General features: G+C 38.8%; 1 protein-coding gene across 6 annotated transcripts in view; it reads right to left on the reverse strand.

Annotated features, from left to right (window-relative positions):
- The window catches only part of NHSL1 (NHS like 1), a 180,291-nt gene that overhangs the window by 138,003 nt on the left and 26,764 nt on the right, over nucleotides 1–15,524 (reverse strand). The window contains exon 1 of one of the 6 annotated variants that reach the window (XM_021553106.3): nucleotides 9,457–10,200. The exons of the other annotated variants lie outside the window; for them this stretch is intronic. Within the exon in view, the coding sequence (XP_021408781.2) occupies nucleotides 9,457–9,487 (31 nt within the window). The 5' untranslated portion in view covers nucleotides 9,488–10,200. Of the gene's footprint in view, nucleotides 1–9,456; nucleotides 10,201–15,524 lie in introns of those variants that run through there. 6 annotated transcript variants of the gene reach the window in all.

Raw genomic sequence — 15,524 nt, forward strand, 5'->3', positions numbered from 1 at the left:
GATGAATAAATAACACCGTGTTCTGACGATGCTGTCTCCCTGTCTGCTGTCACTAGACTGCAGAAGGGAGTCCCCTACAGAGTGCAAGACACAAGCTGCCTGCTGAAGGGATTGCCTCTGGCTGGCACGCCCAGGCTGCAGCTTCTTTTTTAGGTTACAAAAGACAAACTATGACATAGCATCCCAAGACCGGCAACTGTCCAAGGCTTGTCACCTGTGCTCCTGAACAGGCATATGCAAGAAAATGCACATAGAAAAGCTTTACTTGCAAACCCCAAAGCCCTTGTGCTCCAGTGCAGGTAACACTGACATTCAGAGCTCTGAATCCAAGGGGAAAATGCAGTTACTAAAACACCTGCATTACAAGCAGGGTTCTGACTGCAGTTAATGCCTGTTTCTTTTGTTACACATTAGTTTCAAATCCCCTCTACTCAATTTTCTCCAACTTTTAAAAACATAAAATTTGCATTACTTTTAAAATCTCTATATTTTGTTTCATTCATACATTCACAACTGCTGAAATAATCTTTGATTTGAGAAAGCTGAATTCTCATTTGCAAGGCAAACAGCATTCATAACCAAGGAAAATAAAATGCTCATCACTTTTATTAAAATAAAAGTATGTTTCCACCTTTTCAAATGCTTGATTTCTGTTCCCCTGAGTTTTAACCCTCTGCAGAGTTATCACAGCACACTCCAAGAGACCTTTTCCATCACCAGAGTGAGAAAACACTCAGATGTGAACTCTTGCTTTGTAACAGAATGGAAAATCCTGGCAGGCTTCTGAGGAATGTAAAATAAGCCTTATGTGTAGTAAAAATCACACATGCAACAATGCAGAGGAGAAAAGTAGCAAGAGTCATTGGTTTGACTGATTCTTGCACAGGTAAATTTTGAAGAATAAAATAACCATATAGAAAACTCATATACACTGAAAAAAAAAAAGTTTAAAAAAGGTAGCAGGGCTCATTTTTTGCCCCCACTCCGTCCCAGCAAGGCTCAAAATTACTTAGACAAGGAAAGGTATTTTATGCCTTTTATTAACAGAGATTCCCAGATCCATGTAATCCATATACCATGCATAATCCCAGTATCCATGTAATCTATATTCCACTTTTATAAATTACTAATTTGGAAAATTAATATATACAGACCTGAAAATGTAACAAAAGAACAGCTCCAAGAAGTGTCTTAACCAAAGCTAGTACTAATATACAGAAGCTTGCAGCTCATTGAGAAACTAAGTTGCAAAGCTCTGATTTGTAGCTCTTCAGGTCTCTGTCACTGTACCATGGTACACAGCTGAAAAAAATTCATCAACATCCCAATGGTGTTTATTTATGTGAAAACTGGTGCAAGTAGTACTTTATCAATTCTCCCTAGCTACCTTCCCCAGGTTTACATTACTTCTGTTTAACAGCTATTTTCTCCTTATTTGAATATTTATTAGAATCCCCCAAAAGAAGATTGTAAGTTTCCAATATTGCATTTTTTTTTAGCATTGACAACAGTGAAAGAACCTTTGGCTCCCTGGAATCACACCAGCACAAAAATAAATCACGGGTGCTGCAAGAAACTTCTGCTGCTTATTAAATGCTCTCAGAGTGTACGGCACATACCACGTTCAGAGCAGTTACTGTGCTTGCCTAGAAAGAAGCATTTGATGTACATCTAAGAAAACTGATTGCAGCAGTTGGAAAACAAAAGGAATGTAACAATAAGGTTATTTTTCTCCTGCTTCTTAGGCATCTGGGGCTGATAAAGTGCCACCTCTAAGGAAGTCCTGCCTATTTGGTAAAAAGTGGTAGCACTAGAAAATTCCCTATTGTGAGGATGCAAACTCGAAAACTTTGGTCAAGTGTTGTATGACAGATACACAATGATAAAGCCACTATTTCCAGCTTTAGAGCTAAAAACACTCAGTTTTCTTTCTGCATTAAGTTTTGTCTGAGTATATGGCCTCTGTAAGTCCTTCTGGTGCTGTCTTTTGAAATTATGCAAATAAATTGCAAATTCAACATTTCCATACACATGGGATTTTATAAGGAATACCAGGACAACCCAGACTTACTAAAAACAAATATTACTCACGTTCAAATATTTTGTATTGTTTTTTCTCTATTGAAAATAACTTAAACTTGTATTTCTCACATATGTTGTGGAGTACAAAGTCTTTAGGAAGAGGAACAGACTTCAAAGTATATCTCTTTTAGGATGAAAAGTAGTCTGTTTTTTATAATTTTTAGTTGTCAAACATATTTTGAAGAGAGATGATCAGCTCAGACACGCATTACTGAGCCTGGTAGAGAGATTATTGGATATGGGCTGTGCAGATCTAAGCACCACTCTGTAAAACCTTGGTATGAAGCTACAGAGAAACAGGCTACTCCAATTTTGCACCCAGATCATAATTTGGAGCTTATGCTCATCCTAAAACTGGCCCTACCTCTTTCCTTTAATCTTGGTGCCAGAACTGCTGCCTCTCACCTGTGTCACTCCCATGGAAAACTCCCACTGCCTACACTAAGAGACTCCAAGCTGAGCTGTATCCCAATAAAAGACCTTTTTTCAAAGTCATTTAAAGCCTTGAAAGAAAGTAAAACAAATGGGGATAAACAAATGGCAAGGTTAATGAACTGAAGGAATAGAAATAGAGAAAAGAAGACACAGCTTTATAGTAGTATTATACACATGATTAATTGGAAAGAAGCCTATAGACTTGTACTGTTTATTTTGAGCTACAAAATATAAATTAAATACTGCAACTTAAACAACTACTTCCTTACTCATTAGACTCAGGTATACATCAAGCCTTTAAATATTAAAATGGTGAATAATTCCGCATATATCATTCAGCAAAAGCTCATGCATGCTATATGACATGAAAGAAAAACAAAGCAAGTCAGGGAAAGACATTCAATGACTAAGCATCAGACCTGGCAAGGACAACAGTGAAGCAATCCCTGCACTGACAAGTAGAGTTAATACACAATACTGACAAAGTGGGCCAAACTTCTTGTGCCTCAGAAGGCAGCAAAGCCTGGAAGAACAAGGTAGTAGCAAATACTGGTGAAGACTGACATGCCTACTGCTTCCTGCTGAAGAGCAGTGGTGGCAAGAGCACTGCTGTGCAAGGAGCTGTGGTTGGCTGCTTCCCTCTCCCCTGGCCTGCCAGCTCCACAGCAGGGGCTGCAAGGAAACAGCACAGACAAAAGGGAACATAAGGCAAAAGCCCAGCAGACAGTGAACCAGAAAACATGGTTATCTAGCCAAAGCTCATTCCTTTTAAAACACTTGTCTCTCTAATATTACTAAAATCTTTCTGGATATTCATCTTGATGGAAGTGGAGAGGTATTTTCTTACAAGAGAGTGCAGTGACAGGACAAGGGGTAAATGGCTTTAAACTCAAAGAGGGCAGGTTTAGATTCCAGGCATTAGGAAGAAATTCTTTACTGTTGAGGCACTGGAAGAGGTCGTCCAATGAAGGTGTGGATGCTCCATCCCTGGACATGTTCAAGGCCAGGGTGGATGGGGCTCTGAGCAGCCTGGTCTAGCACAAGGTGTCCCTGCCCATGGCAGGAGGGCTGGAACTAGAACTCAAGGTCACTTCTAGCCCAACTTATTCTGTGAAATCCGAGTGTGCAAAAACTCGGACAAGTACCTGCACAGTGTAGTAAAGCAGTCAAAACTGCAAAAGTTTAGGCCCATGCTAATTATGAACCAGAAATATAGCAATATGGACAGGTTTGATGCTTTTCAGGACATCAGATCTCCTGTGGATAGGGCAAATTTCTAAGAGTCACATGATATCTGGCTTGAATTTTTACTCTCTTGCCATTTAGTATAACAAATTGTGGTTAAGAATTTGTGTAAAAATTGGAGCAGGTTACAGAGAAGTAAACTATTTCTGAATTTATAAAATGACTCCGAAAATATTCTGCTCTATTTACATCTCTATTATAGTGAAACCTCAAAGTAGATTGAGGGTACTTTTAAAGAAGTTTCATGATAAAGCAGCACTTGATAGATAAGCTTTGGAAAAATCTTGCTGTCAGGGCAGTAACCTGCAGCTGAGAGCTCAAGGCAGGAACTCTCTAAACTCTGCGGTAGTTCCTTCGTCAGACACCAAAACTCACATCAGACCTCAGACAGATTTGTAGCAGTTGGTAAAAGTCAGATGAGTAAAGCAGCTCCCATATCCACCACCACACCCTGTCCCAATGAAAGGGTGCCCAGTTTGCGCATGGAGCAGCTTGGGAATAAATGTAGCGTTCCTCCCAGGAACCACAGTCTGTTTACCTTGGTACCTGCCCAGGGAAAGTGTGTGAATTTCTACACAGGAGCAAGAGGAATTGCTTGTCAGTTGTAGCCTCTCCCTGAAACACTGTTTTCAGCTTCCATATCATTTCACATCCCAGGAGGCAGACAACCACACTGGGAAATAGCTCCAACAGGCCCAAGAATGAATGGGATATGAATGCACTCATCAAACCAGCTTCTGGCTGCACAGGCTACAGCCAACTGCTCCTTGCTGCTGTATCCCACAACTTGGCATAAGGGAGTGTCCAACCAGAGGACCATCTTTAGACTTGAATAATAACCTGCTAGAACTGTAACTTTAGCTTCTAAAGGATATTCTACTATAGCTCCAATGTCCCATTCCTCTGCTTTCAACATGACACCTCCTACTAAAATTGCTTTTATTCCAGTTAATTCACACTTTGATTTTTTTTTTTTTTTTTTGAAGATCTACACCAGACGGACATTTAGTCCAATGGCATTTATTTTGGTGAATGATGGCAAGACACATAATGACATACCTGACAAATAATAAGTTTGGCATGGGGAAACATGGATATTGGCAAGTTCTCAATCTTCAATTTATTGTTTTCATCAACAGAACCCAGCTCTAATTTGGGAGCATTTTATTTTGGGCAAAGAACTCATCTAGTAGAACAAGTCATACCTTTTTAGTTCTTGCCCAGGGAAGAGGTGTGTTTCTCAAATTATACTCTGACAGACTAGAATTAAAGAGGATAGGTTGGGAAAGAAAATCATTATTGGAGCTGGGCTTCAATTTAGTTGGAGACAGTGGAAAAGAAAATACTGACAAGGTATTAGCACATTCGGATTTTTTTTTCATACAGTGAAATATTGAAAAAAATAGCAGCAAATGTAACTCTTAAAATATTTTTAATGTAGCCTATTGTAACAAAATACCCTATTTTACTTCATGTTTCACCTGCTAACATTATTACCCTGTGTCCTGAACAGTTTTTCTATTTTGAACATGTATTTTCTATTTGAAAAACATCTACTCTACAAAGGTGAATTTTATATCAAACATACCAGAATTTAGTTCTCGAGTGTTACTGGAGATGCATTTTTAAATAACCCTTAAAATTTGAGGATATTACAGTGTTTCACATTTTAAGGAAAATTGCTGCAATTGATGTGTCAATTTTGAGTAAAATTAGTGCTCATGAGAAGGCGCCAGGTTAATAACTCTGAAGAAACTTGTCTATCTTTGTTCCATTTAGATCTGTAAAAAGCCTGAATTTTTGTATTAGAAATGCAGATCCTGTCTAGCCTGGAAGATCAAGAGTTTGCAAAACGGTGACACTGCAAGAGTAACAAAATCAAGTTCACACAACAAAAAAGCCAATTTCATTTGGGCCTCCCGTAAGTTTTTTAACCCTTTTGAAGAAATAAAACCACAGCAGTAATTTGCCTGTTAACAAAGCAGGTCAGCATGGCTGTTGCACATAAATCACAGAGAAGGTCAGGAGTATCTCTGCAAGGCACACAAAAGGCACGAGGCCCTTAAGGGATGCCAAATTAGGAGGATCTGAAATAGACAAGGCTAAGTTTCAGCTCTGGCCTATCCTATCCCAAACACAAACGGATGGAAAGAACACAATTGATAAAAATTCTAAATACAACTTTGTAGTTCACTTTAACCTTGTAATATTTTTAGCTTACAGTGCTTTCCCTTTCCCTACTTTTTTTTTTTTTTGAGGAGAGAGACAAAAACATGTAAAACTTATTTAACTATTGAATTAAAATGTCTATAAACAATTACATAAACGACTGCAGTTTACTTTTGAGCTCTACAACCATGTGACCTGCATCTTTACATGTAATTTCTCAGTGACTTCAGTTTCTCTCATCTGTTGCCTAGGAATTCAGCACCTCTGGGCAGTGTACAAATTTATAGTCTTTAGTTCAAAAAAAGATAATAAAATAGGAAAAAAAGAGCCTCTTACAATCAAACCTACTAATGTCAAAATTTCATCAAATTTTTTCAGACTTCAGCTGACACAAAGTAATTAGAGGCACATTTGTGCATTCATGCTTTTCCAAAAAAAATAACCACCTAAAACTTCTCCCAGTGGGCAGCATCAATTTAAAAACGATCAGGAAAAGTTTTATAAACTAGCAGTGAACAAAAGATGTTTCTGGTGTCATGACAAAGCCAACACTGACACAGCAGAGTTAGCAGGGCATTGTATTCCTCCTGAGCAGCTACTGCAAGCTTCAGCAAATGGAAAGACCAGCATCATGATCCAATCACAATGTATTCCTGAGTTTAGGATCAAAGTGCCAGGCTGACAGATTTCTGCCAGCTAAAAAACAGGTACATTTACTGTCAGGAAAAAAAAAAAATAGATGGAGGACTAACATGAAAATGAAGAGTAGTTTTCATTTCTGCCCTGGCTGCTTCCTCAGTGCTAAGGCTGCAGTCCTGCTCTTCACATCATTAACATTGGAGACAAGGATGCAACCAGCACCTATGACTTAAAATATGGCAGACAAAACCAGAGTGCATTTACATAAGACAGGATGTAAATGAAAGCAAGTTAACATTGAAGCCTTCCCTTATACTAAACTCTGCACTATGGTTTTCCAAAGCCTCATTTATCCTGGCAAGATTAAAAAACTGACACAAAGAAGCAAATGTACAGGACAGAACACAGCACACAAAATTCTTTACCAGATAATAATAAAATAGCAGTTTTTATAAAAGCTAAGAGGAGGAGAGACACCAACATAGGATGATGGGCTAAATAAATCACTGTGCTGCTGTAGTGGACACATGCCTCAGTACAAGACTGCTCACCATCCAGTGGTGCCAAGGGAAAGGAGCAAAAATTGGAAGAGAATACCTGTGAACTATGACCCTCTGGTTTACAGTTTCCTAGGAGGTATAAGGAAACACATTTTTCATTGTGACAAAGCAGCAGCCCAATTTTATCACCTTAAACAAGTATTAAATTCACCTGGCCAGCAGTAAGAGTAAATTTAGCACTACTGACTGTGTGTCCATGAAGAAACTCTTTAGTTACTGACATTTTATTAATTTAACTACATCTTCCACATGTAAGCAAACAAAAAATTAAATGTGCTGTGGAAATTACTTTATTTGTACTTTTCCCTCCAATCCTTTACCCATCTCCAGCTATTTATAGAGCACTTCTGTGTACTGGGCATTCACGTATTTCAAGTTGATAAATAAAAGCAGTGAATGCTGGAACTGCAGGAATAACACATCTCAGATGTGAACATTCCAGCTCCAGGAGGGAATAACCTGGATTACTGACATTCTGCAGGGAAACCAGGCACCTCCCAGTACAAGGGGCAATGATGTAAAGGTCAGGTCCCAGTGCAGAGAATCCCACCTCGACCAGCAGCGATATGGTGAGCATAGCCCATCCCGGCTGGGTACCACCACACCAATTCTGTGTTTATTGCAGCACAGGAGTGCTGGGGTGGCACAGCTGTCAGCCTCATTTCACTCATCAGGGAGCTGCAACCCCACAGCCAGCAGCAGCACTGCTGGCTGCATCCAGAGCCACAACACAGCATTTCCCCTCAGCAGCTCACTTTTCTGACATTTTGCATCTCTCCTCCCAGTTACACTCCCTTTATTATAGCCCACTATGTGATGCCATACATCACGTGTTAAATTTCCCTAATCTGGGAGAAAAAGACACCACATTCTTATTGTGCCCTCTCCAGCTGTCCCTCTCTGTGCTGCTCTACCTGCTGAATCCCTCCTCACCTCACATTCCGTCACTCTCTGCCTGGGACACCCAGCTCAGGACCTGGCTCCCAGTTCCACCTCTTCCCTCACAGGCTTTTCTCACATTAAGGTGTCCAGAAATATCCAGAACTGCATATTCTCTCTTGTTACCATGTCTGCCTTGCTGATATTTTATTTTTAAGAGAACCATATGAAAATCAGCATGACAATGAAGCAGGGCCAAGCCACTAATCAGAAACCATTTGAAATTAATTTCCTTAAAACATGAAATATAAACACTTGCACAGTAGGATGAGGAACAAAAGTTGTCCAACATAAAAATGGACAATTTTTTTCTTTTTTTTAGAGTATGATATCACTGTAGCACCTCTAGATTTTTAGAAGAAAATAATTTTTGAAAGCATCCTTTGGTTTGTTGAGTTTATAAGAGAGAGAGCATATAAAAGACAGAGAAACAAAAGGAAAGAAATGTTGGGGGTTTACACCTTAGAAATTATGCAGACACCTACCTGAGATAAACCATGAAAACACCTGCTACTTATTTATCTTAAAAACACTTAAATGCATAAAAATATTTTGAAGAACTTTTTTTTTTTTTTTTTACTGTTTAATTCTGTAAAGGTTTATGCATTTGATTGACCACACAAATAGTTCCACACAACAGTTAGGTGTTGCAAGAAAACAAAATGTACATATCTGTGTAATTGTTCCCTAAGAATTGCATTAATTCCTAAAATACAAACAAGGATTCTAGAAAGAAATCAGAAAAGTTCCTTTGGAGCACTCCTATCCAATTTCAGTATTTGATATGGCACTAACCAAGCAGAAAAACCTTTAATAAATTAGAAGTGCAAAGAATGCAAGATACAGTGCACAGCCTTCTATACATCTTTTTCATCTATATCTCCAGATTTTTGTACAATCTTCTCCCAAAACTCAGCACTCAGTTTGTACCCATAATTTCACAGGCTTTCCTACATTTTTTTGTTATTTCACCAAGGTAGGCATTCCAAATGCCCTTTTTTTTGGTAGCTCCTCCTCAGTTTATGCTATTTAGCTTGGTAGTACCTATAAAGCTAGATTTCACAGAAGACCTTTTTACACATCATATATAATCAGATGTGGTCATTATCCTACACTTTTATGTGTGATTTCTATGTTTTCAGAAATAACAGAAACCAAAAATCTTCCTTTGCTATCATAGCACTATACTGCAAACAAGATTTTTTTTTTTTCTCTGTGCAGTTTGTCTCCTTTCTAAATATTTACATCCATGGGATTTTGCTGGTACCCAGAGCTCTGGACAGTACTGGGACCTCATCCATATACAATCAGAGTCCTAAAATGTGCTGGACCTGAATAAAATCAATATCTCTAAAAACAGTGACATACGTAGAAGACTCATATTTACCATTTGACTCAGAATATTCTGCGTCCATCATCAGCTGTCAGCAGGGACAAAGCGAGGCGTCTCGGAGCACCAGCAAATGGGCCGCTTCCACTGAATAGTTTGGATGCAGTTTGACAATGAGAACACTTTTTAAAACAGAAAACAAGCAGGCAACAGCAAGCTGAATAGAGGGTGGAAAGCTCTAGTAAGCGCATTCTGTGGCAAGGGCAGCTGCAAATCACAACAGGCTATTCCCCCCGTTTGTCAAGGGATCCCTACGAGTTAACACAACTTGCAAACAATAAATATTGTTCTCTCGTAAAGGCCCATTAATTTTGTCCGCGTTTATCAGAGATTGTATCTCAATTCATAAAACTGTGTATAAAAGAGACTGTCCTCCAAAACAAATTACGTCAGCTCTTCATTAGTAAATATATTCAGAAACAAAACAAGAGTCAAAGTTTTCACAGTTTGAAAGGCGCAAATAAAAACAGTAGTTTTAAATTGACTCTAAATGAAAGCATGGTAGAGTGGAACAGCTATATTCCCAGCAATTGTACCAGGCAAAACACCCATGCAGATGGTTTGCTCAATATCACTTTTTTTTGTGACAGAAGACTCAGTGTTGCCCATTTGCATTAGAACAGCCAGACAAAATCTCTGTGTGTGATAATTTGCTGTAGCTAGAGAGAATTTGCAATGAGAGCTTGAAAGTTTTCATAGCAACCCCCAGTGTCCCTGTGTGCATGAGGGATTAGAAAGGAGATGGACGCTTCCTTTGCTGGCCGCTCAAAACCAGTGACACAGGGCACAATCCCAATGCCACACACCTTGAGCTTTCTCTAGGCTGAGCTCCAAACTTCCTGACGTTTCCTTCAGTGTTTTTTAGTTGTTCATCATCTTTCTCTTGCCTAAACACCCTGCTGTCTCATCTCCCTCTTTTCCAGCTCTCCATTTGAAGCCCCTAATGCAGGTCATTCCAATTCTGGCAATCAATAGGTTTTTTTTGGGGGGGGAGGTTGAGCTGTATCAGTTTGGCTCTAATCTCTCTCTGTATTTTTTCATAAGTCATCTGAATGAAGGGCAGTTCTTACATGCTACAGATCTATCCAGATCAGTGATACCATACACAGATACAATTTTTTAACACAAACCACTATAACTGATTGACAAAAAATTATTTTATACCTCAATGCTTTTATGCAATAAAGCTGAAGAAGAAGTTAAATAGAAAACCCTCAGTGTAAGAAATTGTTTCTGACATGGATCAGGAACTGGAAGCATATAACTTGATACATTTTGCCAAGACAAATGCCTGCCCAGCAAAATCAGTAGATTGCAAGGCCAGTAGATAAGTCCCATCGAGGACTCAAGTTTTCATTAGTACCTGAAATTTCTGAAAGGCTATAAAATGAAAAATGTAAACATCAAAGACAGTACAGATATTTTCTAGAATTCTTCTGGCTGCTTCCTGCAAGGGTGTGTGATAATGTGCAGGTAGATAGAAACCACAACTCCCACAGTGCTCTCACTCAATTCCTCGAGAGTCTAAAGAAAGCAGATTCCATTAGGAAACAAGAGTACTTCAGCTAACTGCAAGGCTTATTACCATGCAAAGCTTTTCCAGAATAAATGGAAAACCTCCATTGTGTGCCAAAATCTCATTCAAACTAGCATAACTCACAAACTACAAATGTGTAGTTATTACACACAGTGAATAATATCAGGTATGCTTAGCTAAGAAGGAAGCCCTTTAACAGCTGCATTAAAAAGGCAAAATGAAAGGAAAACTTTTGAGAATTACCCATAAAGAGAATAAAATATGCAAGTCTGTGCTGGAGATCAGAAATTGTACTTTACAATATGCAATGAGAAGGAAATAATTAAACATCAGATAACATGATATCCCTGGAGAAACACTGGAGGAAAACCACCTTGCCTAACTTCAGAAACACAGAAACAGAAAGTAGCAAAAAAATTGAAGCTATGCATTTTGGGTAGTTTATTTCACCAGTTAAATTTTATCCTTTAATACCATAAATATGGCAACTGTTATTTAAAGAGCAGAAAAATATAGCACAAAGAGAGGCCCTTGCAGATTCAATAAAGACACAAATTGAATGAATTATTATTAAATACCGCTAATATTTTACACTCACAGAGTATATTTGGTAGGATACACAGTTACTGCAAAGAGCCCTTTTGTGACAATCAAAGTTAGCACTATCACCTTTATTGTCCCAAAGCAAAGCAAGCTGGAGGAAAACCTTGCTACTATAGTTTCAGAGAGCCCTTCACCACATTATCAACTACATAAATGTAATGTGGTGGCTCTGAATTCCCTTATGACTAAGCACAGAGCATGAATCAATTGCCCTCTGCTTTGTCCCAAGCAGGAAGAAAAGGTGAGCCAATTGTCATGTTTATTGCATTTAATAAAACACACAATGTTCCCAAGGTCATGGTGGCACCTGCCCTGGGATGCCAGCAGGGACATTGATGGGGACGCTGGGTCTTCCTGCTGCAGAGCGAGATCTTCCCAACAAGTAGGAGCATTTCCAGAAGCCCCTGAAAGGAACAGCATCTTAAAACATCTTATCCATATTTCTGTGGCCTCTGAGATTTTGCAGTCTCTTGACAGGATTGGTTTCTCTTTCCTCTTTCTCAAGGTAAGGCACAGAGGGAGCAATACAGGACAGAAAATGCAGCCGCTTGCTGCCAGCCACAGCTGCCCCTCTTCAGGGACCAAAGGGAAGATGAAGAGTTACCATAAGAGCATGAAACATAAAATGCTGAGAAGCAATGGCAAGAGCCTGAATCACTGGTTGCTGAGCTCATTAAAAGAAAAGAAAAATTAAGGGAAAAATAGAGGGAAATGTGCCTAGTCATATTAACAGCATTTGGAACTGTTTAACCAAACCTGGGTCTAATGTGTGTGTTCATTAGAAGGAGACTTGCAGCAAGTGAGTACAAAGCTCCACTTTAGAACTACTCCCGAAAATTAAGTGACCATCCAGATTCCAGTCAGACGAAAAATTGTTTTATCTTGTTGATAAATCATGTAACATGTAAGCATCTTTCCTTTTCTTTGAATAACAGGCATCACTTACAAACCTTAATGCATTTCATCTGTAACATTGCTTCCTGTTCCTGATAGGGAAAGGAAAATTCATGAGGCAAATATTTAGCTCCAGGCAACAGGCCAGTATAGCAACAGAAAGTTTTACACTTGTGCCAAGATTTCTTGGTTTCCTTTTAAAATGAAAATCGTGACAGTTATCTTGATGCTCTCTGATGAATCAGATCTGTCTATATGAAAAAAAGACTTTTTTTGTTTCCAACACACTATTTTACAAGCTTATTCACTTTCTTTAAAAAAGCAGCTTATGTACCAACTTAAAAGCTAATGTGCTTGCATGAAAACATTCGTAACCAGTCAAGCCACAGAGATTTTCAGTCAGTAAACCTGAAATGTGAATTGAAAGAGATACAGCATTTCTCCAAGGGGACAAATTTAGAAACACTTTTCAAAAAAAATACAGTTACTGTCTGCTTTGTTCAACATTTTCCAATCCACACTCTAAATCTGACTGATTTGTACTGTCAATCCTTGGTAATGCCAGCATTTCAAAAACTGCTGTGCCACAAAATAAAGCTTCAATTAAACTTGAAAAAATCCCTCATGCCATACTTATGCTGCTTACCACCACAATTCTAAATTTAGGATTATTATTCTGATTCTTTGTCCCATACATGCTGGACTTGTTCTGTGGTCTTCCCAGCACTACTCTTGGGCTGTCTTTCCACCAAGCATGGAAAGTGTCCACTGATCTGCAGGTATGAGTATGAACTCTCCTCATTTTTAATCCCTGTTTTAACTGTGGTCTCACACTGAGCAACAATTTAAGAAAGGCTAAGGTCATTCCAGTTTGCAAAAAGTTTTGGTTCATTTCCAGTAGGTTTTCTAAAGCCTAAGTTATCCTGTTATTTTTCAATTCGCTAAGATTCAGGAATCTAATCTGTTTCTAATGTGTATTTGTTTCCATTGCCTTTGCAGCTCTTTCCCCAGAAATCTTCTCCTGGCTCTCATGAACATGCTTCTTGACCGGCAGCTAATTGCTCCCACTGGTAAAGCTGAATCCAAGAGTACTACAGGTACAAAAGTTCACAGCAGAGAACAGCATTCGGGCAAGAACTTGCCATTTCCTGGAGTTCTGCCTCTCCCTCCTTCTCCCCTGCCTGGCAGAGCTGCAATTTCAATTTCTGCTTCCAACAAAAGGAGCAAGCAAGCATATTTACAACGAGCAAACTCTTGCTAAACCCAATGTCATATGCAGGGTTCAAAGCCCATCATGCACAGAACCCAGTTCTTTTTCCAGTCAATTTTCCCCACTGTGAATTACCAAAATTCATTACTGTCAGGATGGGAGCAAAAAATAAGGTAAATAAATAAACAGAGACAACTTGACAATAAGCAGGGAAGCCCTTGCTGTCACCCAGCAGCTTCTCAGCAGTCAACCTGCCCCACTGCTGTAGACACAACAGATCTCCTCCAACACGCTCTGCTTACACTCTTGCTGTACAGAAACATTATTTTCTGCACAGGCGAAAAGACCCTGAAACCAGATACTCCGCAGCTCTTCAGCTGCTGCTTGTAATTCTTTACAGTCCATCCCCCAAGACAGAGAACAGCACCCTGAAGAAGTATTTCAAACCCATTTCAAAAGGAATCATACATTATGCAAAGCTCCTTTCACAATAGACACCAGGGCTAGAGATCCATGGTAGAAAGCCAGTAGATCTATAAGTAAAATACAAAACCAGGACTCCCTGCAATGCACTCTGTTTCCCTCAGCCATTCACTTTCTGTATTATCCAAAGCCAAATCTCCTGCCCTTAATAACCCTGTGGTCAGACATGCCCCTCTGTGCTTTGCAGTGTTCACATGATTGCATATGCAAGATACTTGTAGACATGATGACAATACCTAATTTTAATTGTTAGATCTTTATCTGTGTGTTTGCTTTATTTTCTTAGTACATCTGGTATTAGTCCAATGATTGCAAAGCTATCCAGTCCAGAGTTTCCATTTTATTGGAAAAGTTTCCATTGACAGTAGTTAATGAAACTGAATTCTAGAAACGAAAACTGACTCTTTTTGGATTTCCTTGGTAAGAACTACCTCAAATCAGTTTTTCCCAACTAGAGCTTTAGACCTGAGAGAAGATGAATCCTTTTGTTCTCTTAAGCATGCCCCATCAAAATCAGTGCAGTGTCTGTGGAAGTGTCCTCTGGCTTGTTTTTGCTCAAGGGTTTGCTTTTCTCCACTTTCTCCAGTTTTAGCTGCTATGTGAAATGTACTCTAACTTCATAAAATCATAATAGGCCATCTCAGGGGAGGTCAAATATAGAAATTATACTTAACTGAATCCACTTAAAAGCTAACAGAAATAGAACTCAGCCACAAATGCTGCAGGAATAATAATACACTATATTCTGGTTTTTAGGGTTTTTTTTATATTTTTCCCTGTCTATCATCCCTGGTAGTTTGGTTTTGGGCATTGATCCTGTATAGCTCCAAATGGAGCATGTTAAAAAGAAAAGTGGTTTTTATCATGAGATTTTGATGGGGCATGCTTAAGAGAACAAAAGGATTCATCTTCTCTCAGGTCTAAAGCTCTAGTTGGGAAAAACTGATTTGAGGTAGTTCTTACCAAGGAAATCCAAAAAGAGTCAGTTTTAGTTTCTAGAATTCAGTTTCATTAACTACTGTCAATGGAAACTTTTCCAATATAAAGGAAGTTCTGGACTGGATAGAGAATGCAGGGATTGCCTCTCCTTTTTAATTTTTTTCCCTAATTCCAGTCACTATTTCATGGAAAAGATGGAACCTGTATTTCAGTGTGAATATGCAAATCTTAAAAATAAAAATGCATGGCTATTCCTTTCAAAGCACACAGCAACCATTATTGGGAAAGGGCAATGAGCAAGGTTGGGCATGCTAAAATAAACACAATTATATATCAATCTTTGGAAGTTAAACAGTCCTTCAGAAGGGTCAGGAATCAAGCATTTCATCATGAATGAAT

This window comes from Lonchura striata, chromosome 3, assembly GCF_046129695.1.
Source record: "Lonchura striata isolate bLonStr1 chromosome 3, bLonStr1.mat, whole genome shotgun sequence".
NCBI classification, from domain to species: domain Eukaryota; kingdom Metazoa; phylum Chordata; class Aves; order Passeriformes; family Estrildidae; genus Lonchura; species Lonchura striata.